This window comes from Bos indicus, chromosome 2, assembly GCF_029378745.1.
Source record: "Bos indicus isolate NIAB-ARS_2022 breed Sahiwal x Tharparkar chromosome 2, NIAB-ARS_B.indTharparkar_mat_pri_1.0, whole genome shotgun sequence".
Classification (NCBI taxonomy): domain Eukaryota; kingdom Metazoa; phylum Chordata; class Mammalia; order Artiodactyla; family Bovidae; genus Bos; species Bos indicus.
Genome location: NC_091761.1, coordinates 107,058,883 through 107,074,260, shown reverse-complemented (window position 1 = coordinate 107,074,260; position 15,378 = coordinate 107,058,883). Strand labels below are relative to the sequence as shown.

General features: G+C 43.2%; 1 protein-coding gene across 2 annotated transcripts in view; it reads left to right on the top strand.

Moving 5' to 3' along the window:
- NHEJ1 (non-homologous end joining factor 1) overlaps positions 1-15,378 on the top strand; it is a 92,248-nt gene that overhangs the window by 3,717 nt on the left and 73,153 nt on the right. Inside the window, exons 3-5 of one of the 2 annotated variants that reach the window (XM_019976996.2) lie at positions 850-993; positions 8,499-8,637; positions 9,568-9,626. In XM_019976996.2, coding sequence (XP_019832555.1) covers positions 850-993; positions 8,499-8,637; positions 9,568-9,626 — 342 coding nt within the window. Of the gene's footprint in view, positions 1-849; positions 1,063-8,498; positions 8,638-9,567; positions 9,627-15,378 lie in introns of both variants that reach the window. The other variant, XM_019976994.2, reaches the window with a different exon arrangement.

The following is a 15,378-nucleotide window of genomic DNA, read 5'->3' as shown; positions in this document are numbered from 1 at the left end:
TCTCCCAGCTTGTTGGCCTATAGGTTACCAAGGAAGTTTAAATCAGGATAAAACAATTGCCACCAGTGTTCTGCATTTCCGCCTCTAACCCTGGGATCTTTCCATATGGGTGTGGGTGTGGGTATATTTCTGTAGTGTATTTAGTAGAAGGAAGAATTGTGAAGTAGGCCAAAATTGTTTTCTTCTTTCCTGTTCTGATGTTTTTATTTTCCCTCACCTTCCTCTTCTGCCTACTGTCTTCTCTTTTAAAAATATGTCTTCATTTACATGGCTGTATCGGGTCTTAGTTGTGACATGTAGGATCTTTCTTTCTGGCTTGAGGACCTCTCTAGTTGTGGTTTGTGGGCTCCAGAGTGCACGGGCTCAGCAGTTTCTGCACACGGGCTCAGTTGCCCCTCAGCATGGGCCCCTCACTTGCCCCTCAAGGTTCAGGATATTCCCGAACCAGGGATTGAACCTGCATACTCTGCATTGCAAGGTAGATTCTTAGCCCACTAGACCACCAGGGGAGTCCCCTGCCCACTGTCTTCCTGTTAACCAGAGCTTTCCTTTGCAGTTATCTATAAGGGAATCTCAGGTGGCACTAGTGGTAAAGAACGTGCCTGCCAGTGCAGGAGACGTAAGAGACTTGGGTTCAATCCCTGAGTTGGGAAGGCCCCCTGGAGGAAGGCAAGGCAACCCACTCCAGTGTTCTTGCCTGGGAAATCCCATGGACAGAGGAGCCTGGCGGGCTGCAATATGTGGGGTCACAAAGAGTTGGACACGACTGAAGTGACTTAGCATGTGTGTACAAGGGAGTCAGTTTCCTTTTAGCTTTCTCACTCTGTACAAATCCTGCTGTCTTTTAAGGAGCTGAACAAGCGCCTGACTGCTCCTCCCGAGGCTTTTCTTCGTCATTTGGATGATCTGCTTCGCCCATTGTTGAAGGATGCTTCTTGCCCTGGCACGGCTACATTCTCCTGTGATCGTGTGGCAGAGGCACTGATACTACAGGTGCGGAGTGAGCTTTCTGGCCTCCCATTCTATTGGAATTTCCACTGCATCCTAGCTAGCCCTTCACTGGTAAGTGCAGTTTGAACATGGGGTAGGGAAAGGAGTGCCAGCTGCTCCTTCTCAAAGCGTCTCATATGAAGCTTTTGGTACTCTCTTTTTTTTCCTTTGTAAACCCCATTTGAAATTCTTCTCCAGTTAGAAAACTTTTCTTAACTAGAAAGAAGGCATAAAGTTTTCTTGACTGGTATTCCTTTCCTTACAAAAGGAGCAGAGTTTGGGTCTACATGCTTGACTGGGTATCTTTAGTCATTACTTGATTTATTGAACATTTATTAAGCATCTACTGTGGGCTAATTGTTGGGTGTTCAGATTTAAAACAATATAGCCTATTGGTGGCTCAGACAGTAAAGCATCTGCCTACAATGCGGGAGACCTGGGTTCGATCCCTGGGTCGGGAAGATCCCCTGGAAAAGGAAATGGCAACTCACTCCAGTACTCTTGCCTGGAAGATCCCATGGATGGAGGAGCCTGGTAGGCTACAGTCCATGGGGTTGCAGAGTCGGACACAACCTAGTGACTTCACTTCACTTCACTTGAGCCTATTCCTGGATTCATAATCTAATGAGAAGACAGACAGAAAGCAAGATAAAGGATGGTATATACGTTGGTCAAGATAAGCTCAGGATGATTTAGAAATCTGGAAAACATTTTTGAAAAGATCTTCTGAGCTGAGTTTTGAAGATGAGTAGGAACTAATTGGAGAAAATGAAAAAATCATTCTAGGCAAGAGTGCATTTTGAGAGGAGTGGAGGTGTATAAGTGTGGGGCAAGTGGGGGAACTTCATGACTGCAGAAGGTTGTGAGAAAAGAGGTAAACAATGGCCAGATCTTGAAAGATTCTAATGAGTTTGGATTTGATCCCAAAGGCAACAGGGATTCATTGAAAAACTTTAAGCAGGGGTTTAACCTGATCCAGTTTGTAATTTATTAAGATTACTCTGGGAGTAGGGTAGGGTATATGCCAGTGCTGAGTACCTTTCTGAACGTTATCTTTTAATCCTCACGACTGTTCTGCAAGGTAAGTATTATTATTGACATTTTTCAGAGTAGCAAGCTGAGATTCAAGGTAATTTGTCCAAAGTCATCCAGTTTATGAATGAATGAGCTGGAATTTGATTCCCAGCTAGGTCTGATTCATGAACCCATTTTCAGGGACTTGGGAGATAATGTCCTCTGCTCACTTGTAGCTCTCTAGGTCCCAAGAGCTTTTATTTATTTTTATCTTTTGACTGCACTGTGGAGCATGTGGGTTCTTAGTTCCCCGACCAGGGATTGAACCTATGGCCCGTACATTGGCAGCATGGAGTCTTAACCACTGAACGGCCAGGGAAGTCTCCCCAAGAGTTTTTATTAGTGATTAGTTAGTTGAGAGTGAAGAACTAGTTTGCAGGAATTACTTCTGGTAGTCTTTCTATCCTATATAAACAGAGCTTGTTTCAACATTAGAAGACAGGATCTTCTGTGGGTATTTGAAGGTTGTAGTTTTATCAGCAGAGAGAACTGAAGACAAGTGGGCACCATTTCCTACCTTGCTTCTTTAGTCTCCCAGGGGTGCTGTGATGCTGTGGCATCAATAGGGTGATGGGACAAAGTGCTTTTCAATAAACTGTTCTGTTTTTGATCTGGTATTTTTGACCCAAACTAGACTTGAGTGTTTGGAGAACCACTGCACATTAACTTCTGTATTTTTAAGGCTCATTGGCAATGCTTAGCAGGTAATCATCACTCACATTTGTTGATTTTATTTGAGTTTATGAAAATTTCCACCTTGCTTTAGATAGAATTTGTTTTTGTTTAAAACCCCTGTACCTTTTTCTAAGTAACACCAGGGGGCACTGTTCCCTCAATAATGCTTGTTGTGGCACCAAAACATTTGGGCAGCCTTGGGGAAGCCCTCCCAATAGCTACTCTTATTTTGTATCACACAGCCCTGGAAATTCAGACAAGTGAGACTGGAGAGGCAGTTCTTGTTGGAAGCTTATGAGCTCTAATAGTTATTCCTTTCAAAAGAATACAGTAAAGGATACTTGTATCAGATCAGATCAGATCAGTTGCTCAGTCATGTCCTACTCTTTGCGACCCCATGAATCGCAGCACTCCAGGCCTCCCTGTCCATCACCAACTCCCAGAGTTCACTGAGACTCATGTCCATCGAGTCAGTGATGCCATCCAGCCATCTCATCCTCTGTCGTGATAATACAATGGAAAGTAGTATGTTAAGAACACTTAGCTCTCCTAGGCAAATTTCTCTAGTTGGAGAGCGGCAGTTTAAAAAGAGGCAGCAGTATTTAGAGTCGAATGAGTCTTGGTTGGCCATGGGGAGAACAATTTATTAATAATTATGCTTCAAGATATATTATTCAAAGAAGAAGAATGCCATCTCAGGGAAACCCCTGTACCTGAGAAAGCTTTATAGGGGAAAATTTAGAACCAGTGGACATGGGCGAGGATGTAGGTGGATTCTATTTCAGGCTTGTATGTGTCTGTGAGGTCACACAGTCATAATTTTTGTTTGTTACTCATTCTTGTCATAGTTCTTATTTAATTCTTTTTGAATGAGTAACTCATGCCAAAGGCAAACACTTCAAATGGCATTTAAGGGTATGTCGTTAAGAAGTCGGTCTACTTTCTATTCCCTTCCTAGTCCTTCATTTTCCTTTTCTAAAACAACTACTTCTGTCACATTCTTGTGAATTCTTAAGGAAAGTTACATATATGTTTGTGTGTATGTATCTATACATTTATATATGAATATATGTATATATATGAATATACTCATACAGTCAGAATCAGATCTTTGGATATGTATGTATTTTCACAAATGTTAACATGCTGTTCACAGTGTCCAGTACCTTGCTTTTTTCACTTAGTTTTAGAACTTGGAAATCATTCACAGTAATACATTTAGAAGACCTGCCTTAATATTTTTTTAATGGCCACATAGCATTTTGATGAATGAATATATCAACATGTATTTAGTTGATCTGCTGCCAGTAGACGCTTAAACTGTTTCCATTCTTTTGTTGTTATATGTAATAAACACCCTTGTATTTACTTTTTCTATGTGTAAATGTGTGAGTAAATTCCTAGAAGTGGAATAACTGAATCAAGGAATATTTGCATCTTTAATAAATCGCTAACATAATGCCGTCTTGTTTTCTGGAGAGATTATGCAGTATAACTCCTCCTCATCATACAAGGGAGTGAGAGCTTCCCTCTTTATACAGGGAGTGTCCCCACCTCCTCTACCACATGGTGTATTCACATTAGTAACGTGTTGATGATAGTTTTCCTATCTCTGCAAGATATTATGGGATATATAAAGCTTTCTAACACAGAGCCCATTTCCACTTCTGGCCAACCTCTCTTCATCACCCACTCCTTCCCACTGTTCAGTCTTTCTATTATCTAATTCTTTTTTGTTGTTGTTATCTTTATTCCCAGTGTAATTCTTTTTTGTAAATAATTTTCTTTGTTTTGGCTGTGCTGGGTCTTTGTCGCTGTGCCAGCTTTTCTGTAGCTGCAGTGAGCGGGGGCTACTCTCCAGTTGCGGTGCACGGGCTTCTCTTAGTGGTGGCTTTTCTTATTGCGGAACACTTCCTCTAGAGCATTATGGCTTCAGTAGTTGTGGCTCATGGGCTCTAGAGCACAGGCTTAGTAGTTGTGGCACGTGGGCTTAGTTGCTCCAAGGTATCCAGGATCTTCCTGGATCAGGGATCGAACCCATCTCTCCTGAATTGGCAGGTGGATTCTTTACCACTGAGCCACCAGGGAAGCCCTAATGTAATTCTTGATATTCCATATTTTGAGTTTCAAATTTGTCACCTTTTTGGCAATTTTATGATTCCCAGGAGTCACATCCAAAGGTTTTTTTTTTTTTTTTCCCCGTAGTGGAAGGAGCACAGGGTTTGGAACCAGCAGACCTGAACTTGTAACTTAACTCCCCCACTTTGACTACTTGTCTCAGCTTGGATAAGTTACTAAATTTTTATGAGACTCAGTCTCTTCATCTGTAAAATGAAGATACCAGTCATGACCTTACTACAGAGTTGTGAGGATTAGATAAGAGAATATGTGTCATATTACTTGGCATTAAAGTGGACCTACGAGAGCAAATATTCCAATTCCATAATTTTTCTTTTTAAAAAAGACAGAGACCGTGAGAGTACTTGGGGATGAAGTCATTTTCACATCCAGGTGTAGTTAGAACCAGGGTAGCATGTTAATCTGATTCCCAGTCTACTGCCTTTTTCATTAAATTCAAGCATGCTGTGTTTCATCTTGGGATTGATAACTGCTGTCCTGCTCTTCTGACTCTTGAACATTTCTATGGGAAATCTGAAGACGTTGGGGAAAATTATAAATAGCTTTTCCTCTAGACAAGATTGGCAACTCCTGCTTCTATATCCACCACACTTCCTGACTTCCTTAGCTGTTGGGAGCTCTGTAAGGGCAGAGGCCTCGCAGGGTCAGAGCACATATTCGACACCCGGTAGGTATTTATTGAATTGACTTATTGAACTGCATCTTTCCATATGTTGCTGTCCGTAGATGAAGGGAAAGGAGCGTTCCTGGCCTCGTACAGCGCTTCAGCGTTTTTCCTTGTAGTGTCTGTGAATTTGCTTTGAAATCTATTGCTTCAGCCACAATGTCTTATTCTAATTAATTGATCTAAGACAGGGTTCAGCTAATGTCGAAATGAGTTACACCCCAATGATTCAGAGTGGTGTAACCCAACTCTGTGAAATTATTTCAGAAGCTGAAATACTCAATGATAAAAAGCTTTTTAAAAATGCTATGTAGACATTGGAGTCCTATCAATAATTGAAATAATCACCACATTTAATTAGACATGGCATTGATTAAAAGCTGTTTCTCATCATGTTTCATTCTGTTTTATTTACTACCACTCAAAGGAATTGCTGTGAAAGTAACACCCAGAGAAAGGTTGATTATTAACTTTAGGAGTTTCTGTTATTTGAGTGCTGCTACCAAATAGATGGTGACGCTTCTCAGTTAGCAGTGGCAGTTATTTTCAAGTCAGCCCACCAACCACTGACTTGCTTTCAGATAAGTATTCACCTATTTTTCCTCCTGGTTTCCTTTGAAAAGGTCCAAACTTAAAACAGTTCCTAGGAAAGAGGGTTGAGTCTGGAACAGATACATTTTCCAAAAGCAGGACTTCTGCCACGCTCTGAACAGTACTGCCTGGAGGTTTAAGTTCATACTAAGGACTGAGCTGGGAGATAGTACTTGGTTGGGGTGTGGTGTGTGACAGAAAGCAGGGACCGGTCTCTATGGCTGGACTTGACTACTGGCCTCCCACGCTGCACTGTTACCCCTGCATTTCTTGGGTCCTGGTGCTGATATAAAAGCTTGTTGCCATTAACCCCTAACTTCCCCCACAGTATCACACACCCAGTGTCTTCTCTTATAATCTGTCTGTAGTGAAAGATCTCTTCCTCTCAGTTTGAGCTGTAATAAGCTTGAAGCCTTTAGTAATAAGTTTTACTAGAAAATTAATGGAAATACACACAGAAGAGTCTGAAGAATTCAGACTTCTGATCCTGGTCCAAATGAGTCTGGCTTGTACATCTTATTGGCCACTTCAGTACCTTTTCTTCATTTCAAGCCTGTGTGGACTATCTTGTCTAAAAGTTCTCCTGTTCAGGTCTAGGGCAGGGATTGGCATATGTGGTCAGCAGGCCAAACCTGGCATGCTGCTTGTTTTTGTAAAGTTATATTGGAACCCAGCCACCCCCATTTAGTACATGTTTTCTATGGCGGTTTTCTTGCTACAACAGCTGAGTTGAGTATTGTGGCAGGGACTGTATGGGCCACAGAGCTGAAAATATTGACCATCTTGCCCTTACAGAAAAAATTTGCTGACCTCTGATTTAGGGCATTTCTTCTTAGTGCCTCTTAAAAGAAACAATTCTCCTTGAGGGAAAGGAAAGGAACTTTCATGATACTTCCCAGGAATAAATGATCGAATTTAGCTATTTTTTTTTACTGGCTGTCAAAAAAATGTCACCTACACATTCACCATGTGTGGGTGAATGGAATAGTTACTCTATACAACTATGCATTATCATGTAAGTATCACCCTAGCTGCATTGCCATATGGCCATGCTTGCATCCTTCTTTACCTCTGGTTAAGAGCAAGCCGTGTGGAAGGCTGGCTTATTCCTTCCTAGGCTGGTCTTTTGGTGACTGGCTTACTTCAGTTACAACAATGATCTCAGACTTTGCTGCATTTGTGGGGACAGATTGAAACTCTGGCCTCATTGTGGGCTGTTATCAGCCCTGAACATTCAAAAATCTAAGATCATGGCATCCAGTCCCATCACTTCATGACAAATAGATGGGGAAACAATGGAAATAGCAATAGACCTTATTTTCTTGGGATCCAAAATCACTGCAGATGATGACTGCAGCCATGAAATTAAAAGATGCTTGCTCCTTGAAAGAAAAGCTATGACCAACCTAGACAGCATATTAAAAAGCAGAGACATTACTTTGCTGACAAAGGTTTGTCTAGTCAAAGCTATGGTTTTTCCAGTAGTCATATGTGGATGTGAGAGCTGGACTCTAAAGAAAGCTGAGGGCCAAAGAATTGATGCTTTTGAACTGTGGTGTTGGAGAAGACTCTTGAGAGTCCCTTGGATTGCAAGAAGATCAAACCAGTTAATCTTAAAGGAAATCAGTCCTGAATATTCGTTGGAAGGACTGATGCTGAAGCTGAAACTCCAATACTTCGGCCACCCAATCTGAAGAACTGACCCTGATGCTGGGGAAGATTGAAGGAAGGAGGAGAAGAGGACGACAGAGGATAAGATGGATGGATGGCATCACCAACTCAATGGACATGAGCTTGAGCAAGCTCCGGGAGTTGATGATGAATAGGGAAGCCTGGCATGCTGCAGTCCATGGGTTGCAAAGAGTTGGACGTGACTGAACTGAACTGATCATAGTGTCTGGGTCTGATTTGACTTTCAAAGTTCTCTACTTTCTGCTGTTGTTTGTCTTCTGTTACACTCCAGCCAGCATACTCTGTTCTAGCTGGACCCACTTTCTTGAAGGTTACCTGGATCTTCTGCTTTTGTCTCTAAATTTTTGCTGAGAGTTGAGTCCACACTTACCTCTTATCACCTGTATCACAGCCTTCTCTTTACATCGTGACTTGAGGTTATCTGTTCATGTGTGCTATCCTTTATTCTTCCCATTCTCTTATCTGTGCCACAAAGAAAATCCCTGGACCTCTTTCACATACTTATTAAGTTATTGTATCTGTGTTTACATTCATGTAAACATGTTGCATGCTTATAAAAATATAAATTCCTGTGCAAACATTTGTTTTTTTAGTAGTTTTCCTAATACCTTATACAGCATTAGGGAGTACTTAATGTGTATCTGTTGACTAATTAGTATCTCTTCCATGGAAGGTCTCCCAACATTTGATTCGTCCTCTGATGGGCATGAGTCTGGCATTGCAGTGCCAGGTGAGGGACCTAACAACGTTGCTTCATATGAAAGATCTAGAGATCCAGGACTACCAGGAGAGTGGGGCTACACTCAGCCGAGGTGAGAGGACATTCTTTTAGACATCATGTGGGGTTTTTCATTTGTTTGTTTTAAATAATTTTATTTATTTATTTTTGGCTGTGCTGGATCTTTGTTGCTGTGTGGGCTACTCACTAGCTGCAGCGAGTGGGGGCTATTCTCTAGTTGTGGTGCATGTACTTTTCATTGCAGTGGCTTCTTGTTGAGGAGCACAGGCTCTAGGGCACACGGGCTTTAGTAATTGCAGCTCCTGGGCTCTGGAGTGCAGACTCAGTAGTTGTGGCGCATGGGCTTAGTTGTTCTGTGTCATGTGGGATATTCCCAGATCAGGGATCAAACCTGTGTGTCTCCTGCATTGACAGGCAAATTCTTTACTACTGAGCCGCCAGGGAAGCCCAGGACATTTTTTGGGAGTTGGCTGGGGAGTGGTTGAAGGGCCTTCAGAAAGGGGGAGACTCATTTGTATGAGGGAGGTGCTTCCCCGGGTGCTGGGTGCTAACCAGGAATTGGAGATTAGATGACACTTCTTTTGCTTCAAGTATCTGGCTGGGGCCCAGGTGTCTAAGAGATGCTGTAACTGAGTCAGACATGCCCTAGGCAATGGCCAGGAAAGATTCTGGAAAGGGGCCAACAGCTGTACAAAATTGCATGAGGGCAAACATGACTTGGGACTTTAGAAGGTTGCATAGCTCCAACTTCAGATTAAAAATTCAATCCAGCCTGTCTTTGTGGTGGGAAGACCTTCGAGAGCACGTGCTGCCGCTGAACCTGTTGTCATGGCTAATCATCCTGTCCTCCTCCTGCTTGTGCTCTTCTCCCACTTGGTGTCTCGGGATGTTGCATCTTTATCCTTTTCCCCAAGAAGTCCTGGGCTCTGTTCCCTTTCCATCTCATAGGTAGGGAGCGTGTTCTAAGACTCATATTTCCTTTCTTTCTCCCTTCTTGTTACAGATCGGTTGAAGACAGAGCCATTTGAAGAGAGTTCCTTCTTGGAACGATTTATGGTAGAGGTAAAGTGTTCGTTATTTCCTTTCTCTTAGTGCAGACTTCACTTTACTTCCTCTTTCCAGGTGCCTGAGTAGTGACTTGCATTTTGGGTATTGGGTTTGATTGCATGATTGAAAAATCTATTTTCTAGAAAAGTCACCTATAGAAAGTCTGAAAAGCTTAAGATGGAGACACTGGGGAGAAGTAGGGGGAAAGATGTAAAAGGTAGAAGCGGGCTGATTAACATTTGTAAAACATCTCTGCTGCAGTACCTAGGCATTTTATTTGGTATTCTCTTGGAAGGCTTGGTTGACCAGTTGCTAAATTTTTGCTTGTTGAGATTTGATCCCAGGTCTGGATTGTGGAGCGGGGGGCTAGTCATTATTCCTTGTCCCCTTGTACATCCTGCAGTAGGGGATGGTGAAAAGCACAGGGCTACCATTTGGGGACAGTCTTGTGGGCGCAGTAGGCTGTGGAAAATCACAGTGTTTATGCAAGGGGACTGGCAAGGGAATGAATGGGGAGAAGATAATTGTGGCCTGTCAGAAGCTCCTTCCTAGGTTTCCCTTCTAAGGATTGAGCTTGGCCAAAAGAAACATCTATTAAATGCCAAGCAGGGGGAATATTAATAATAGTGACCTTTGATAGTACCAGTCAATATTGATCTTTTTCTCTAACTCTTCTGGGAGCTGTTGGTTGTACCGTTAGTACCCTAGTATTATTGCACTATTTTCTAATTATACACGTTACCCAGGTTGGTACTTTATTGTGTAAGTAAATAATGCTGTTATAGTATTTATCATATGTATGGATTATTCAATTTTCTGTCTTGTCTTCTAGGCTAATTTGTCAGCTCCTTGTGGGCAGGGACTGTGACTCATACTTCTTTTGAACCTGAAATTCGTGCTTTTCACAGGGCTGGGCAACAGGCAGGTGTTCTTGATTCAGATCCTTCTGTCCTGCCTCTGTCTATTGACTGAGCAGTAGCTGCATGATGCTTGAGGTCTTAACAGTGAGAACCAAACGTGAACGGAGCCCTCAGTCCCTCTACTAAAGCGGTTGTAATTCTGGAGGGGGAGAGCTGCATTGCTCAGTTTTGAAGCAGAACAGGTTTTAGGTATTCATGGGGAAAGAGAGACCATTAAACCAAAACTTGGGACAGAGAGATATCCTAGGCCATTTTTCTTTCAGATAGCTTCTCCTGTCTATAGGTTTATGTATTAAGGAGGTTAATGTAGGCTGGTATGACATGCTTGTTCCATGCCTCAGCCCCTTAGTCAAACAATGTTAGGCTTATTCTTAGCTCATAAAGGAGGTGCCTTCCTATCTAGTGCCTGCATTCCTGTTCAGCTTGGTTTCTCAGCATTTTTTTTTCTGTATATTTTATGCGTCAGCCATATAGAATGGGTTTGAATTGCCAAAAATGCTGTTTTCTCTTGCCTTTGTGTCTCTGCACACATTGTTCCTTTATCTAGAATGCCCAATGCCCTGGTCTTTTCTACCTTGTGAACGTATATTAATCTTCCGAGTGTCAGCTTCAGCTTCTTTGGGAGACCTTTACAGACTGTCTTATAAAGATAATCCTGCTTTCCTGAGATGATAGTGCCTGGGTTCATGCCTCTGTTTTTTAGCAGTTATAGCTTTATAATGATGCTGTTTGTATGCTTGCAAGAGTATGTCTTTTTTCACTGAGCTATGGACTCTTTGAAGGGCTTCCCTGGTGGCTCAGATGGTAAAGCGTCTGCCTGCAATGTGGGAGACCCGGGGTTCGATCCCTGAGTTGGGAAGATCCCCTGGAGAAGGAAATGACAACCCACTCCAGTATTCTTGCCTGGAAAATCCCATGGATAGAGGAGTCTGGTAGGCTATAGTCCATGGGGTCGCAAAGAGTCGGACACGACTGAGCGACTTCACTTTCACTTTCATGGACTCTTTGAGGGCAAGAACCATGTTGAATGTGTTTCCATGTTCCCAGCATCAAACATAGTGCCTGGAAGTAATAGGTTCTCAATGAGTTTGTGGATAAATATGTTGATAAACCTATGCTAAAGGGATTTTATGAAAATTGTGGCTGTGTGGGCTGTGGATCCAGTGTTGCTTGTTAGACTCTTATTTGGGATCTTCAGTTTTTCTTCTGATTTACTTTGTGGCTTTGATAAATCACTTCTCTCAGAGCCTCTATTTTCTCATTTGTAAAATTGGAGGCTCATTTCACACTATTGGGGTGGGGGGAATACTGTGGAACTGAATGAGAAAGCATGTAGAAAACAGGTCTTAGCCCAGGAAGGAGATTGGTGTTTTCGAACCAACTGCTTCAAGAATACTGGTCCTGTAGGTTCTGGGTGGATCACATCCAAACTGCATAGACTTGTAGAGTTTTATTCTATCTGGAAAATATCTGAGAGATAGATAGTAGCTTTTCATTTCATAGCTTAAGAAATTGGGCCTCAGGGACTTTCCTGGTGCTCCAGTGGTTAAGAATCTGCCTCGCAATGCAGGGGATGCAGGTTTAATCTCTGGTTGGGGAACAAAGATCCCTTGTGCCATGGAGCATGTTGCAATTAAGACCTGTCACAGCCAATTAAATAGATAAATAAAATAAAAGAAATTGGGCCTCAGAAAGGTTAAGTGACTTGCCTAAGGTCATATGGTGGTAGCTGTAGGTTTAGGACCATCCATACTTCTTGACTCATAGTCTAGGATTATCCCCATTTTGTTTTGCTGCTTTTACTGGTCGTACACACAAATTAGAGGAGAGTCAAGGGCTGGGATAATGTAGAATTCTTGTGACCTCTGGGATCACTGCACTGTCCTCAGAATGTCCTACAGAGCTGCTAGAACTGAAAGATTTCTTTCCAGGACTGCAGCATTTCTTATGGCCACTGCATCTTTTCAGCAACTCTGCTTGCCTGGGGTCCTACAAACAGGACACAGAAGGGTCATAGGGTCACCCAAGACTGAGCTGAAAGGATGTGCCATCAAAATAAGCAACATAGGAAGATAAACAAACCAGGGACAGAGAGCTCGGGATGAAGGTGCAGGGGGCCAGGGCCGATGTCAGAGGGCTGAGCGGTCAGTGCCTGGGGTCTGTTTTCCTGGTTCTCACTGGGACAGTTGCTAGGCAAGAGGCCATCAAGATAGGGCGCAGGGGGCAGTGGATGGGAGGTTTCTAGGACACTAAGTCCAGGAAAAATATTTAAGGATTGAACAGGGGTTACCTCTCCATATTTAGACCTTTTGTTTTTCCTCTTCCCTTAAGAGCCTGATCTTCATTTCCAGGGAGCCCAAAGGGGCCAATTGATGGTGACCTAACTAGAGGAGGAATCCTGGCAATGCCCATTCAAGTCAGGGCTGGCCCTGTTCTCACAGAGGGCAACATCCCCACGTTGAGCATTTCCTAGGACAAGGGGCTGAGAGGCCCCTTTAGGAATGGTAGACCCGTCAAGGATCTGGGGGCTGCGACTACACGCCAGTTGGAACGGTGTTGAGGAAGTTTAGGATGAGTGGGCTGCCATGGCCTTCGCTCAGCAGGGTCCACTGGAGGGAGTTCCTTCTCCTGGCCCTGTCCGTGCCTCCCTCTCTTCATCTGGTTGCCATCAGGCTGTGCGGCTGCTGGCGTGCTCTTTATTTATTTATCCCAGTGTAATGGGGTGAGGAGGGAGCTGGCCTAAGGCTGGCATTCCGAGGCCATGCCACGAGCCACAGGCGGTTTGCATGGGTGTGTGAGTCACTGGGGCTGCCTGCTGCTCAAACCAGAGGCGGCCGGCTCAGGGACAGCAGGCAGCCCAAAATAGAGCCCCGCCCTCTGCAGCTGGCAACCCCTGGCTGGGAATCAGCCCCGGACTCTGAAACCTGGGCAGTTGTGTGAAGTCGGCTTCCTCGGGGAGTGGAGCCTTCTCAGAGATAGAGATTTTGCAGTTCTTCTCTGTCTTCAGTGGAGAATATTCAGCATAGCAGTTACTCCCATGACTGCTTTCTGAATGCCTTGTCAGACTTATAATCTGTTCCATGTAATACCTTAACCAATTTCTTTTTTTTTTTTTACTTTTTATTTTTTTCCACTTCTTAAAAAAATTTTTTTCTTAACATATATATTTTATTGAAGTAGAGTTGACTTACAGTGTTTCAAGTGCACAGCAAGGAGATTCAGTTATACATATGCTGCTGCTGCTAAGTCGCTTCAGTCGTGTCCGACTCTGTGCGACCCCATAGACGGCAGCCCACCAGGCTCCCCCGTCCCTGGGATTCTCCAGGCAAGAACACTGGAGTGGGTTGCCATTTCCTTCTCCAGTGCATGAAAGTGAAAAGTCAAAGTGAAGTCGCTCAGTCGTGTCCAACTCCTAGCGACCCCGTGGACTGCAGCCCACCAGGCTCCTCGGTCCATGGGATTTTCCAGGCAAGAGTACTGGAGTGGGGTGCCATTGCCTTCCCCAAGTTATACATACACACATATATTATTTTTGAAATTATTTTCCATTGTAGGTTATTACAAGATATTGAATATAGCTCTCTGAGCTATACAGTAAGCCTTTGTTGCTTGTTGCGTATCTGTTTTTTTTTTTTTTTTTTTTTTCTGTTTTTTAAAGTAGAAATCTACCATTCTATTCATACTAAGTCAAACAAGTAGAATCAAATGTCATAAGTTTTTTTAGTTAGGCAAACATTCATGTTTTCTATAATATATATATTGCACATGTAATTTATAAATATGTATACAAAGGCTTTTCTACCATGCTCGATAATAAACTTTTTATTTTGTATTGGGGTATAGCTGGTTAACAATGTTGTGACAGTTTCAGGTGAACAGCAAAGGGACTCAGCCATACACATAGATGTATCCGTTCTCCCCCAGACTCCCCTCCCATCCCAGTTGCCACATAACATTGAGCAGCGTTCCATGTGACCAATTTCTTTTATATAGTTCTAGTTCTACAGCTATAATTCACATTGATTTGACTCAGCATCCTGAATGCAGCCATGTCCTCTGTGTCCTATCTAGCTTTAGGTAGTATTTTCATCCCTTGCCTGATTTCAGCCTGATTCTAGAGCAGAGACCTCAAGCTCTGAAGATCTTCATGGCTGCTCTTATGAAGCTGGAGCTTATGTCAAAGATGCTTGGGGAAGATGGGGAGTCTTTAACTGAAAACTGCTCTTCTGTTAAGTTCACAGACAACTTATACTTGGTTTCCTTGGCTGGCTCTCCATCCTTTCACTGGCCCTCACATGCTGGTGTTCCCCGGGGCTGGTAACCCTCCATCCTCCCACCCTTCACTCTCTCTCTGGTGATCTCATCCAGACCCTAGCTCCAGCTATTGCTAGCACACCGCTGAGTACTGGTTTTCTATCTCCATTAGGTTTCAGGCTCATATTTCTGCATCTTTGACATTTCCACTTGGATGTCCCACAGGCAATACCCTAAACGTGTACAAAAGTAATCATCTACTCCCCCAAACCCAGTTCTCTTCTATATTCCTTATCTTGAGGAACTGTACAGCTATCTGTTTAGTTTTCTAAGCTAGAAACTTGGGAGTTATCCCCTCTTCTCTTTGTCCTTACTTGCAGAGCCTAACTTGTTAACCCCTTAAACATTTTTTTTTTAATTTCTTTATTTTGGTTGCCCTGGGGCCTTCTTGCTGTGCACAGGCTTTCTCTAGTTGTGGCAGTGGGGGCTTCTCTCTAGTTGTGGTGCTCGGGCTTCTCATCATGGTATCTTCTCTTGTTGCAGAGCATAGGGCTCTAGGGCAAGCAGCCTTCCGTAGGTGCGTCCTGTGGGCT